Genomic DNA, 13,836 nt, shown 5'->3' with positions numbered 1-13,836 from the left:
GACTGCAAATGTTGGAGTACGGTCATGGTCCTGGGTCAGTGACCCAGTGTTTGAGTTTTGGTTCCATTATGGTTGTTGGGTTAATCACCGTTTCTGTCTCAGTAGCTCTTTAGTATTTCCTCAGTTCTAGTTTTAGGTTTTGTTATGCGGTTCCCTGTGTTCTATGTTTCCTGTTTTACTTTGAAGGTGCATGTCTTGTATTTTGTTTTGCTTCCTCCCTGTCTCGTCATGTTTATTAGGTTGAGCCGTGTCTCCCTCCTGTGCTCCTTTTCTCAATGACCCAGATCGGGCACAGAATTTGCAGAATGGGCAAAACAAAAATTGGAACAGGACCCTCAGTTCACGCAGAAGATTTTGTTCAGTGATGAGTCAAACTTTTATGTGAATGGTGTTAACAAACAAAACCACCGCTATTGGTCTGACACTAACCCACATTGGATGGATCCTCCAAGACTGTTGGAACAACAAAAGTGATGGTTTGGTGTGGTATATGGGGAACAATGATAGTGGGTCCGTTCTTCATCAATGGAAACCTCAAGGCCACTGGATATTTGAAATTGCTACATGATGATGTGTTTCCCTCTTTATGCACTGAAGCTGGCACGTTCCCTGAGTTTTTCCAGCAAGATGGTGCACCACCACATTATGGGTGCAGGTCCGAGCATTCCTAGATGAACAGTTTCCTGGAAAATGGATTGGTCGTCATGGGCCAGTTGAATGGGCCCCAAGGTCTCCCGATCTGACCCCCTTAGACTTTTATCTTTGGGGTCATCTGAAGGCAATTGTCTATGGTGTGAAGATACGAGATGTGCAGCACCTGAAACTACGGATCCTGGATGCCTGTGCTGGCATTTCTCCTGCGGTGTTGCTATCAGTGTGTGAAGAGTGGGAGAAGAGGGTTGCATTGACAATCCAACACAATGGATTGTGTTGGATTGCAGCACATTGACCACATTTTATAAGTGGTCAGAAAAAATAACTCATGAAAGAATAAAGTTACGTTGAAACCAAGCACACCATTGTTTTTCTTGTGACATTACCAATAAGTTTGATGTGTCACATGGCCCTCTTCCTACTGAAAAACAAAAGTTGTATCCAAGATGGCCGACTTCTAAATGGCCACCATGGTCACCACCCATCTTGAGGAGTTTGTCCCCTCACATATACTAATGTGCCACAAACAGGACTTTAATATCACCAACCTTTCCCATGTTATTACGGTGTATCCACATAAATGGCCCACCCTGTACCTCCTCCTTCCTGGATGTTTGACTCTGTTGGCCCCTCTATTGTGGAAATAATCAACACTTCTCTTTATACTGGCTCAGTTCTCAGCTTTTTAAACAAGCTGTTGTTGAGCCAACATTAAAGACACCAAATTTGGACCCATCTCTTCCAAACAGTCACAGCCAATATCAAAATCACCATTTGTGTCAAAGATGTGAGAAAAAACAGTTGCAGAACAACTGAACGACTTTATGGAGAAAAACAGTGTTTTGGACATTTTCCAGTCTGGTTTCCACAAACTGTTGTGAAACTGTGTAGTGACACGTTGATGGCAGCAGACTCTGGTACTCCGTACTGGTTATACTGGATCTCTCCTCTGCCTTTGATGCTGTTGATCACAGTATGATGGTAAACAGGCTCAAAGACTTGTTGGGATTACTGGTGTTGTTTAGCTCCCATTCTCTTTTTCGTTATATACTCCCTCTACTCCAAGTTATCAGACAGTAGTATTTCTCATCATCTCCATGCTGATGACATTCAGTTACTCTGTTCTTTCAAAGCTTCTGACTTTTGTCTTCTTTAAATAATTGTGTCAGAAATCAAACAATGGTTAAATGATAACATCGTCCAGTTAACACAGAGACTGTTGCTCGCGATCACATGATCTGTTTTTTAGGCTCCTCCGTCACAAATGTGGGCGTCATATCTGAGTCTGTGTGAGAGTCACGGTGCAAACATCTGTAACCTGTGCTGGTGTCAGAGGCCGAGGTGATTCTTCACGCTGTGACTTCTTCTGTAACGTCTTTTTACTGGTTTCAACCAATCAGCGTTGTTCAGACTGCACACAACGCTGCGGCACTGACAGGACGTCACCTGTTACTCCAGATTTGGCCTCTCCTCATCGGTCGTTGGTAAATTTGAGGTTTCTTCCCGAGCACTCGGGTCCTCGGGTCAGAGGTCACTGTCGGTTCCACGTACTGGGTTCAAACCCCGCGTGGGTCGTCAGGCGCCGAGGCTGTCGTCTTTACGCTGTGCACACTCCACTGACTCGTTCACAAAGCAGCTGAACACATTTCTATACAAACAAGCTTGTAATGAATTTCCTCATGTTTTATATTATTTAGTCATTTGTGGTTTTATTGTGAAGCACTTGGTGATTTCTGTCTATGACAGTGCTGTATACATACATTTGACTTACTTTGACCTCCTAGATCAAACAAGAATATCCTCCCTGCTGCTGCTTTCTCCTGAAAACTGGATGAACCCACATCCAGTTTCTTTTCACATTTTCTGAGGATGAATTTTCTGCAAAAACCCAACGCATTCGGTGTGTAACAACCTTTAAAGTTCGGCCGTGTCAGGTAACGTGGCAGGAAGATGTTGACCCACTTAAGTCGCTCAAACCACCACGCAGGTGAATGCGCGTTGTTGGTAACTCCAGGCTCCCGTTGCCTAGGTAACAGTGTGACACAGTAGTGGAACTGTTCCTTTGCTCCCACTCGTGACTTCACCTGAGGATTCACCTGCTGCTGGTCACTTCCTGCGAGGATGGCTCCTAAAGACTGACCCTGATGTACAGTGATTTTAGCCACCGACTAACCTTCACCTTCACGTTGCTCTACAACACTCGCATCAATGCATGCTGCGCCCTGTCACTGCCACAGACAACATCCGCTGCTTGACACAGGAAGTACCTCCACCCAGTGCTAACCCCCCCGCTTCCATCAGAGGAGCGTGACCTCTAACACCACGTCGTAAAGATCGATAAGAGTGATTATGGATCGTCTTGTCAAATGAGTTTATTGATGAAACAAAAAAGGTAAGTAACACATCAACGCTCTGTCTACCATCATTTACAATTGTACTTATGGAGGCGGAGTTTCATACAGACGCTAACCATCTATAGTCACAACCAATCACGAGCTCTCAGCCCAGGTTCAGGACTCCGGTCTGGGTCGGATCTTCATCTCCGTGAAGCGAAGCGAGTACTGCCAACCAGTCCAGCTGGACCACTCCACACCGTCAGCGTAGGAGGCGTGGCCTCCTCTCAGGTACTGCCCATTCAAGTTGGAGGTGTGGCAGTTCCGGTACCACCACGCCCCCTGGTAGTACGCTGCACAGTTGTTCTCCGATTGGTCCTGGTCGCGGTCTTTGGTGGTGAAGCGCATCCCCGAGTGCTTCAGGAGGGAGTCACCTGCAGAGAAATACCCGGCTGTGTACTGTGCAGTACTGTGTGGTAATCTGTGGTACTGTGTGTTACCGCGTGGTACCTGCAGTCCCGGAGTACCCGTCCACAGTCAGCGGGTATCCGTCCTCCTCGGGGTTCACGGAGTCTCGACCAACGGAGAATTCAGAGTACTGAGCGAACGCCGTGGCGTTATCGAAGTCTGCCATGTCGATACGCAGCTCGGAACCACCTGACCTGGTGAGCGAGTAGATCCTCTGCAGACCTGCGAGAGACAGCCAGGTGTCACTGTGCTGCTTTTTAAACCGTGTGCTGGACTCTGTCTTTGTGAGGACCAGTCTCACCGCTTTACCACGGGACCATCAACATTTTACCTGAAGTTCTACTCGGTTACATGACAAACCACAGAAACACCTGTGAACACGTTACTCTCACCTGAAATTAGAAAAAGAATAATAACAAAACTTTCCCACCTGACTGTGGGAAAAGGTTAAAGATTTACTGTGAAAATCCTTGAAGTAGAAGATTGAAGGTGTCATTTCATGAAGCTGCTGCTGATGTTGCCGATCAGCTTTATTAGAAACCAGCCCAACCGTCATCAGCTCCTATCACGACGTTTGTTTTTGCCAGTCAGAGGTGGTTGGGTTAAACCCTTCTTTAATCATCTGGATGTGAAATGACCCGACAAACAACTCAGAAATATACATAAATACAAAGAATAAAGAGTTCAACATAAAGAACACCAAACTGGGCTGAAGCTTTAATACACCCAGTTTGAGGTACTTTATTGAAGTACCGCTAAGTTTTGTATCGAGTATTTCTGTGTTTTTTATTTAAATATTTCTCTTTCTCTCCTAAATCATCCATTGAAGAACTTTAGTTCTCGTTTTCTCGATTTAAAGCATGGTGTGCAACGTGTGCTCAAAAACATCTGAGGAAACTGGATAACAGTGTCCCGTTGTTTCAGCTGAGAAGGATAAAGTTCAGGTTCCTGCGTGCACTCAGTGAGTAATGGCCCCCACAAACACAGCAAAACCAACGTGTGTGTGTCAGACCAAGCCAGTGCTCTCCGGTCGTTGTCCCAAATCCGTCCCTGTAAGCCTCCCATCCTCTGAAGAAGTTCACCGAGCCGTCCTCCCTCCTCTGAATCACCTGTGCGCACACACACAGGTGTGAAGCCTCTGACAGGTACATTATTAAAGAAACAGTCGTGCTGATAGAATTAATCAGTGTGATTGATGAGGTGTGACCAACGTTCCCTCTAATGTTTCACGTGTCTGAACACACAAACTCCCTGAGCTTGGGCCTCTGTGAGCAACAGCAGACGTGTGCACTGTGGTCACGCCAGCATCCAATCATCCAAGTCACATGTTTATTAAAGTAATCAAATTACAGCATTTATGTTAGACTACTTTTAATTAACTGCTTCAGCCCACTTACAATGAAAATTAAAAAATCCTTGTTCATGACCTGTAGCATGTTTATTTGATGTTTATTAAATTTAAAACAATCTTGTTCCTGACCTGTAGCATGTTAACACTATTGGAAGTAAAAATAACTTCAACTCCAGTTTTGAAAACACAACTTTCTTTAATAAAGCTCTGACTGTATTATGAGTCTGTGGTCTGGGAGAGAGTCTGTAACTCTGTCTGTAAATACAGTAAATAATGACCAATGTTGGGAAATTAATTATATAGTTACTTCTTCAAAAAAGTAACTGAGTTATGCAAACAACAAAGTTTTTGCAGCTGTTTACCTAAAAATGCAGCCAAGACATTTTTAAATAAACATTTCAAACTATTTACAGAACAATCAGCTGTTCTGCATCAAATCTGATGCCACACAAATTATTTGTGCCACTCCGCCGTCACTCCTAAAACTTCCCCCCTTTTCTTAACAACTAGATGCCACGTTGCCAAATCATTTTGTGATTGGTCGACATGGTACTTTTTTGGACGAATAGGAAAGGGAGAGGGGGTGGGGTTTGTTTTTGCTCACAGGCTTTCGAGCGTTTTCCTTATAAAACAGTTTTTACGGTCTCTTCCAGCAGTAAATATAAACAACGACAGTATTCAGGAAGAAAAACAAACATTGCAGATATTTTATAATAACTCTGGTTTTACGTGGCCGATCAACACAATTTAAAAACTGGTATAAAGTCCACACTTTTTCCATCCTGCTCACAGCTCCAATGGTTCTACACGTTGTCATTAACTTCACTCCACATCAGCCGCTTTGCTAAAACACCGGTGTCGCACATAAGGACGCTGTCATAGCCTGTCAGCCACGTTGATTAGCTGCGTATATACGAATGTGAATCGCATCATCGGCTGGACTTTGGGATAATGTGGCATCGTTCTGAACACATATGGGAGCAGCCAGTCACTGACTAACACTGCAGAACAGAATCGTTAAAGTTTTAATTTTAATTTCAATTCAGGTTAGATTTTTATTTGTGCGCAGAGACGTGCAGCTGTGCACAATTGTGCACGCGCGCAGCTTAGAGGGAACATTGGGTGTGACAGGATCTCCTGTGTGCTAAGCTGGTCAAACCGAAGCAGGTGTCTAACAAGCTCAGGCTGACAAACGAATTAGCACCTAGGGTGTGTGTGTGTGTGTGTGTGTGTGTGTGTGTGTGTGTGTGTACCGTCCAGCCTCCTCCATCTGTGCTCATGTCGCAGTAAACCATGAAGCCATTGGGGTCGTGGGTTGGAAACACGGAGTAAACGCCATCCTGAGAGACACCAGATTTCAGGATGTCGCTGCAGTCCCTGGGTCTGACAGCTGAGGGACAGGAAATGACATCATCAGCAACACAGGTGTGTCTGTGGAGGTCACTCTGTCCACCTGTCAGACACACCTGGACTCAGGTGAGCTACTTGTCTTCTTTATTTGTGTGTCATCTGAAATGAACAGGTCTGCATGTACAGTCAGTGATGACTGCTTCACAGGTCAGTGAGTGTGTTAGATATCTGTTATCATACAAAGGCTCGTCGATAACATGAAGACACAAACACACAAACACGAGGAGGCAGTCTGAGCCAAAAACACACAATCCTGCAGTTTTGGCCTTTTCTTTCCTGTCTGACACCGTCCAGAACTAGTCCCAATAGATTTGTTTTCCCACACAGACCATTTTGGTTCTTCGTGTACTCGTCCACGTGATTTTCATAGTTTATTCAATCTTTATTCTTTATTTTACTTTTTAAGTAATTATGGTGAGAACGGACAGGACCGAGGGACGGGGAGGAGAAAAGCGAAGACAAAAGGCTCATTATAACCGAGGACATCACTCAGTTAAATATGTGCATTTGTGCTATCACTCTGAAGTGACCGTTTGAGAACTCAGGTTAAAATCTTTTGTCTTCAAAATGTTGCTGTACTGTGAAACTGAACTATATATCTTTCAGAAATGGTTCCTAGTTATACTACAAGCTGCCTCCCTTTTACTATTCATGCACTTCTCGTGAGTGCACGGGGATCTGCCGCCGTCGGGCCCCTCTGAGGCCGTCCCCAAACCAAGGCCCCCATTCAGGCTCACGCCATCTGCCATGATCTACTGGAAATGCTGTCAAAGTAAAAATGAGGACGTGGAACGAGCTGGTGATTTGGGACTTTTCTGACTTTTGCTCAGATTTTCAGTCTGCAGACATTTTTTTATGTATCTGTTCAGGTACAGATTCCGATTCACTTTGAAGGTAAAAATGTTGGAAGTTATTTGTAATATGAAGCTAAAATTTAACATCATAAATGTTCAAACCAAAAATGGGAGACAATCGAGCAGGAAATGTGTAAACAAAAGCAGATTTCAAATGTAATGAGCCAGCTGAGAAAATGATGGAAATTATTCTGAAATGTAGAACATCTACCTGTGATTCACCTGTGTGTGTGTGTGTGTGTGTGCGTGTGTGTGTGTTACCTGTGAGAGTGCTGTCTTTGCTCAGCTCACTCTTCAGGCTCCTCAGACTCTCTGTCTCCCTCTGCAGGCTGAGCAGAGAATCACTGAAACCTGCCACCAACTTCAACACACCTGAGTGATTATCAGACATCACCTGTACAGGTACACAAAGAGGGAGGGACTGTTTAGTAATATAAGACCAGTAACAACACCCTAGCTTTGCCTTGCTGCCAAAGGAAAGGAGATGACAGTGGACTTCAGGTTGATGCCCCCCCCCCCCCCGCTGGTTTCTATAGTATCCTATGGCCCAAACTACTCTGACTTTATTAAGGCTGTTGTCTTTTTAACATGTTGTAATGCTTTCTATCTTGTTCTTTTCAATCTGAAACAGTCAGTGATCGCTGTCGGCCTCTCTCAGTTTTCATCATCACTGTTCATTTTAAAGCTCAGTTTTAAACCCTTACGATGTAGCTGCAGCCCAGCAGCAGTATATTAATGACTAACCTCGTATTGTGGATGGATTATCTCAGTTGTTCTCCTGACTGAAGTTTGGTCCGTTTACAGCATCCTGCCATGCGATTACATTTGTCTCTAACCATCGGGAACCCTCACGTTAACTTTTATCGAGTGGAAAAGTGTTAGCGTTCATCCTCCAGCTTCACTGTTTATGCTAGCATAGCTGTGTCGCTAGCGATCACGTAGCACATCATTATCTACCAGCTAGCCCAACTTCAGTAACCCTACAAACGTCACTGCTGTTTAGTTTTCTGTCTTCATTTATGTTGGAAGTGACAGCAGAGCTGTACGTTTGAGTTTTTCAGAAATCTCTCAGTCAGAACATGCTATATCATGTTTAGCTGGAAGCTAGCGAGCTAACTTCCTGCTAACTTCTAACAACATTAAATGTAATAAATTCTGTTTTCATGGATGCCTGGATGTTAAACTTCATTGTTACACCTGGTAAAGCAGCAACGCTGATCATTTTATTAAAGGTGAAAGAATTTAGACAGTTTTTAACTCTCAGTGATGCCGCAGTGTTCGTTTGACTTTGGGACCTGAAGCAGAGTTTGGACCCGGAAACGGCTGATGACGTCAGACTTAAAGACTGGATTATGTATTCTTTTGTAATCCATATGTATCTATATCACCATGACAGATGCCTCATTTGTGTACAAACTTGATATTTTGATATTGTATCAGTTTCATGTCTTATTTAATGTTGCCTAGGGGATGTCGGTCTTCTCTTTCATTTAACTTAAATTAAATTACATTTCACTCTCTTCCAGCAGTGCATTCCTATTTCATTCATTTAATTACATTTTAATTACTTTGATTCATACCTTGACGATGCGGCTCTGTTCACTCTGCAGTCTGTCCAGTCGTTGGTCCAGAACACCTTGACCTCTTTTCAGCGAATCAGCTTCCAGTCTCAGGTTGTGGGTGTGGCCTAATAACACCTTTAGCTCCTCCTCCAGCTTCTGGACAAATCCGTGGTCCTGCCAATCATCTGCATTGTAATTGGTCAGCGCCCGCAGCAGCGAGCTCTGCAGCACCTCCCATCGGAGGAAGTGCTCACTAAAGTCCGGACAGTTTGGGTCCAGGAAGATGCTGATTGGCTCTCCGTCTGCAACACGCGACACTGTCACCAGGGGCCCAGACTCTTTGGGATTGGTTGAAACTACAGATGAGGACACTTCCCCCCTGTAACCATGACAATCCCAGATTTATATTTAAACAGGCAGAAGGAAGGAAAGAGAGACATGTATAGGTGTGTTACCTGCTGATGAAGGGTAGAGGATAGTGGTTCAGGTACAAGATGGCAACTGTTGCTGCAACAATGACTGCGATGATGACCAACGTGCCACCAGACCATAACAGGAAGCTGCACACCTTCTACGAACACACACAGACAAACGCCAAGTTACAGACAGCTGTTGATAGATAGCTTGTAACATCACCCGATAACGTAATTTGGATCATCACTGAGAGTTTGTAAGAGTTTACCAACCTCACGCTCTAAGGACGGTCCAGATTAGCAGACAAACTAGCATAAGCAACATTAGCCAGAAGACGACAGCTCAGGGTCATGTGATGCTAAAAACCGAACCATCTCACCGGGAACTGAATCTCCTGTTGCTGGATTGTGATTGGATCTTACTAATTAGCAGGTATCTGTGGGTTTGTGTGATGAAGTCTGACAACCAGGCTAGTTAGCATTAGCTGCTAGGCAGAGGTGGGTAGTAACTAATTACATTTACTCAGTTACATTTACTTGAGTAACTTTTTAGAAAAAATTACTTTTAGGAGTAGTTTTACTAGACTGTACTTTTTACTTTTACTTGAGTAATATTATTATGAAGTATCACTACTCTTATTCTGCCTACTCAGTGTGAGTAACATCAGTGAATGAGTAATAGACTTGTGTTAATGTTACTCTATCTGCTGTGACAGAAGTAATATATAAATACTGGGGTAGATAATGTCTACCTACCCTAATATTTCTTTGTTCTGCTTAGATTTATTATTTTTTGTTGCTTTTCAGTCTTTAAAATGTGTCTGTCTGATTATCTCATTGTTAAACATTAAATCAGATGTTAGGATCAGTTACTGAGTACTCAAGTAGCCTTTTTTACTAAATACTTTTTCACTCTTACTCGAGTAATTTCTTGGACGGCTACTTTTTACTTTTACTTGAGTAAAACCATGTTGTGGTAGCGCTACAGTTACTTGAGTACAATGTTTTGGCTACTCTGCCGGCCTCTGCTGGTAGTTTATTACTCTCTCATCCAAATGTGGTCACTTCCTGAAATCAAAACCAACATGGCGGCGGCAGTCATGACGCTCCGTGTTAGGGCAGTGCATTTTGTGTGCAGCTTCCTGTCAGAGCGTGTGTGAGGGTTAGAAGTAGAGATGGACCGAGCCGATATTACGTATCGGTGTCAGTCCGATACTGACGTAAATTACTGGATCGGATATTGGAGAGAAATAAAAAATGTAATCGATCCATTAAATATCAAAAAAGCACCTCACAAAACTTGCGACACGGCGTAACTCGGCTCATAACCATAGCACGTCGCAACAGTGTGGTCACGTGATAGAGCGGCTGTGTGTGTTTGTAGCCTCAAACCAGCATTTCATCTCCGAGGAAGTTTTCCCAGAGAGAAGTAAAGCAAGTGTGTAAGTTCATCTCTGAATGTTTGTAAAGCGTTCCCACGTTAAGCTTAACAACCGATATATGGAGCGACTGCCTCTCTCTCTCTCTCTCTCTCTCTCTCCTGCTGCTGCTTCAATCATGAAACTGATCAATGATCAGCTGATCGTCTCTCTTGTTTGTTTTTGGCCCACTTCTCACCAGAAAGAGGAAACCAGCGGCTGAACAACAGCAGCACGTTTAAGCTTGATCAGCTGTTGTTAGAATTTATTTAATATTATTTCTACACCAGGATCTTTTTCTACAACTGACGTAACTGTGCAGGGGCGGAGCTAGCAAAGTTTAGCCAGGGGGGGCGATAGGGCATGAACAGGGAAAAGGGGGCACAAAGACATACTTTTCTTTCTTATTCTCATTTAAAATGTCGAGCTTTTAATAAATAATTATCTGAATCTGACACCCAAAGTTTTAATCTGATGTAAAATGTATAGAAGTCCATTAGTGTATATAGTAACTGTTAAGTCTAATATACCCTAGTAAGCTGTAGTACTTTTTCCTTTGGGAACCATCTGTGCAGTCTGCAGTTCTGTTGAAGAAAGATGTTGAATCTATTTAATTATTCTTGAAAAATTATTTATTTCTGTGCATTTCCCCCCTGCATCAAATTAAATTTGATTACATCGATTAAGCATCATGAGGAAGAGGGTGGTTCCCTATTTTCTTTTACTGGGAGTTTGTAACCCTGTTAGTTAGGTTGTTTAATATTTCTGTAAGTGCTCTTTAAAATACCAGAATAGGGAGGATGGAGCAGGTTTACGTTTATTAGATTGATCAGTGTTGCTGAACTATGAAATATTTTGGGTGCAGTGTGTTTTTCACATACAGGTATAACAGAATAGCTTTAGTGTTGTTGTTTATTTAAACTTGAGTATGAACTTATACAAAATGCAGCAAGATATTAAAAAAACTGTTTTATTGATTAAAACACACTATATTGGATTCATAACGGTATCAGCAGATATCCAAATTTATGATATCGGTATCGGACATAAAAAAGTGGTATCGTGCATCTCTAGTTAGAAGTGGTGTGAAGATCGCCTCAGAGTAAATCCTGCATGCTCCTGCAGGGTGTAATCTGCAGTAAAGCCGACATATGCTGAAGATTACTCCTGCGCTGATCTGACAGTTTAACTCCAGATTAACACGACTTAACTCTCCTGTCTGAGCCAGCTAGCTGCTAACGGCTAACGTGGAGATACCTTGTGCTTGTTTGGCCGCTTGCTGTCGAGCTCTGAGCTGCTGTTGTTCATGATGGTCCACCGATCATTCAGCATCATCCTAGAACACAAACACAGTCTGAGGTTATTCCTCCACTTACCTCCTCAGTGACCCCTTCCTGACCCCTGACCCCTGTCCAGCTCCTTTACGGTGTCCCCAGAACCTCCTCAGTGACTTCACTGAACTCTAAACCTCAAACCTTTCCTGAGACACCTGCCCATTACCGGATATAACCTCAGCAGTGACAGACCCCTAACACTTGACCTCTGACGTGTCAGACCTCCTGACCTCTGACCCTTTCAGGGTGTTTACGATGGCACCATAACTGGTTCATTAGCAGCAGATCCTCCTCAGTGACGTCCTGAACCTGTGCTAGTTAACCAGCTGCTCACTTGGCGTGTTGTCCTTGTTTTCCACTGACGTGTTGCCCAACCTCAGACCTGTGCAGGTGCTTCCACTGAAGCCTGCTGGTTGTGTTGGTGTGTTGACACAGCACCACACATTTTGACAGATTTTACTGTCAGTCAGGAGCTAATAGAGGAAACAGATTCGTTCCAAACGCTGAGCTGGTCTTTAAAGGCACCACGTTGGAGAACAAAGTTCAGAGGTCATCTTTGCTTTAATCCAGCAACACCAACTTTGAACATGTCACTGTGACAGCACAGCCTCACGACTGAGCTCTGAAGCCTGACAGTCAAAAACCTGATGATGCTATTTGTTCAAACAGAAAACAGGACAATTCATCCCCAAAGTTGGTAAAATCACGAGTTCTAGCAGTAAAACATGAAACAACCAGAACATAAAGAAACAGCTCCATGAAGAAGCGTGACACACAAACAGCAGCTCAAACGTTTCATAAAAATGCTCTAATTTGAATCCACAGTCTGAGCGTTTAACCCTGCTGACCATGTGATCGCACGCTGATATCAGTAATCAATAACTCACCTGTCGGCCGCCAAAATTCAAAAATTTAAAATTCAAATCACTGTAAACTTTATTGCCTCTCTGCTCAACGACGCCTGGCACGTTCTGTCATCCTCAGAGAGAGAGAGAGAGCATCTGCCAGTGGGCGAGCAAGAGGGCGGGCGAGGGCAGGAGAGAGAGAGGCCATCTGCTGCCGAGAGGAGCGAGAGACCCTGGCTCAGAGAGAGAGAGAGCGCTGAGCTGATCGGCTTTACCGAGTCGGTCACAGCGCCACCTCAGGACTGAAGTGTGATTGCAGCTCACGCTCTGAGCACGCTCAGTCTGAACCAACACATGACACAGTTCCCTTATTTCCATTCTTACTGTTGAACTCTGAGCAGCTTAGCATGAGTCACAGTTCAAAACAATGCTTCTTTGTGTGACACCGAGCTGCAGATGTGACGTGAACCAGAACATGAACTCTGACTGATACTAGTTCACGAGTACACACGACCTCGGTCGCACTGGGACTTACAGCCGGACAGTCACAGAGCGGAGTGCTTATCCAGTCTAGCCTCTCCAGAGAAGGAGAGCCAGGCCAGAGCCACGCTCGTTCTAACAGAGGACAGTGATGCCAGCCAAAGCCTGAAGACAGTCAGCTGAGGGGCGGAGCTTCTGTGCCTGAGACGACCATATAAGGGCTGAGACTGGCAGAACATGTCTTAAGGTGGCTTCTTTGGTTAAATGAACACGTTAGCGTGTCTGCCCACTGTACCAAACTGAATGTTGCATCAGGGGACCCGCTCTCTGTGACATCATCCAGACCCTGCACTGTGACAGCTGGGACAAACTGAGTGTCCAGAGGCGCTGTGTGTGGCTGTGGCGTGATCCACTGGTGGACGCCGAGCTCCTCGTTATGTTTGAAATGAACCGCAGACGCGTTTGTTTCCTTCTCCTGCAGCCATCTGTGTGCTGACCTCTGACCTCTGAGCTCCACATTCTTCTTAGAAAGTTCGGCACTGGGAACTCATTGAAGCCATTGGCGTGTCCACAGATTTCAGGTCATGTGGTTCGTTTCCTCCCTCTGACATACTTGTGGTTACCGTGTTAATCACATGCTGCGCTCTGATTGGAGGAGCTGCTTCCACATGTTGACCCCCCCGTTAATGACTAACGTGTGTGTGTGTGTGTACA

At 44.3% G+C, this 13,836-nt stretch overlaps 1 protein-coding gene across 3 annotated transcripts; it reads right to left on the bottom strand.

Annotated features, from left to right (window-relative positions):
- Positions 1-2,913: 2,913 nt before the first annotated feature.
- Positions 2,914-13,722, bottom strand: LOC146506000 (fibrinogen C domain-containing protein 1-like). 3 transcript variants are annotated; one of them, XM_085181288.1, is made up of 9 exons: positions 13,620-13,722; positions 11,721-11,799; positions 9,088-9,203; positions 8,651-9,011; positions 7,332-7,464; positions 6,060-6,196; positions 4,468-4,564; positions 3,498-3,677; positions 2,914-3,421 (listed from the first exon to the last, which is right to left on the bottom strand). In XM_085181288.1, exons 2-9 carry the CDS (start codon positions 11,796-11,798, stop codon positions 3,165-3,167), a joined length of 1,359 nt encoding a protein of 452 aa, XP_085037414.1. In that variant the 5' UTR covers position 11,799; positions 13,620-13,722; the 3' UTR covers positions 2,914-3,164. The 3 variants fall into 3 exon arrangements, with proteins under 3 accessions (XP_085037414.1, XP_085037412.1, XP_085037413.1); XM_085181286.1 differs by lacking the exon at positions 13,620-13,722 and adding an exon at positions 13,418-13,567; XM_085181287.1 differs by lacking the exon at positions 13,620-13,722 and adding an exon at positions 12,685-12,802.
- Between the last annotated feature and the right edge of the window lie 114 nt (positions 13,723-13,836).

This window comes from Neolamprologus multifasciatus, chromosome 12 (genome assembly GCF_963576455.1).
Source record: "Neolamprologus multifasciatus chromosome 12, fNeoMul1.2, whole genome shotgun sequence".
In the NCBI taxonomy this organism is placed as follows: Eukaryota; Metazoa; Chordata; class Actinopteri; order Cichliformes; family Cichlidae; genus Neolamprologus; species Neolamprologus multifasciatus.
Note: the sequence above shows the minus strand (reverse complement) of the source record. Positions and strands in the feature narration are given on the sequence as shown.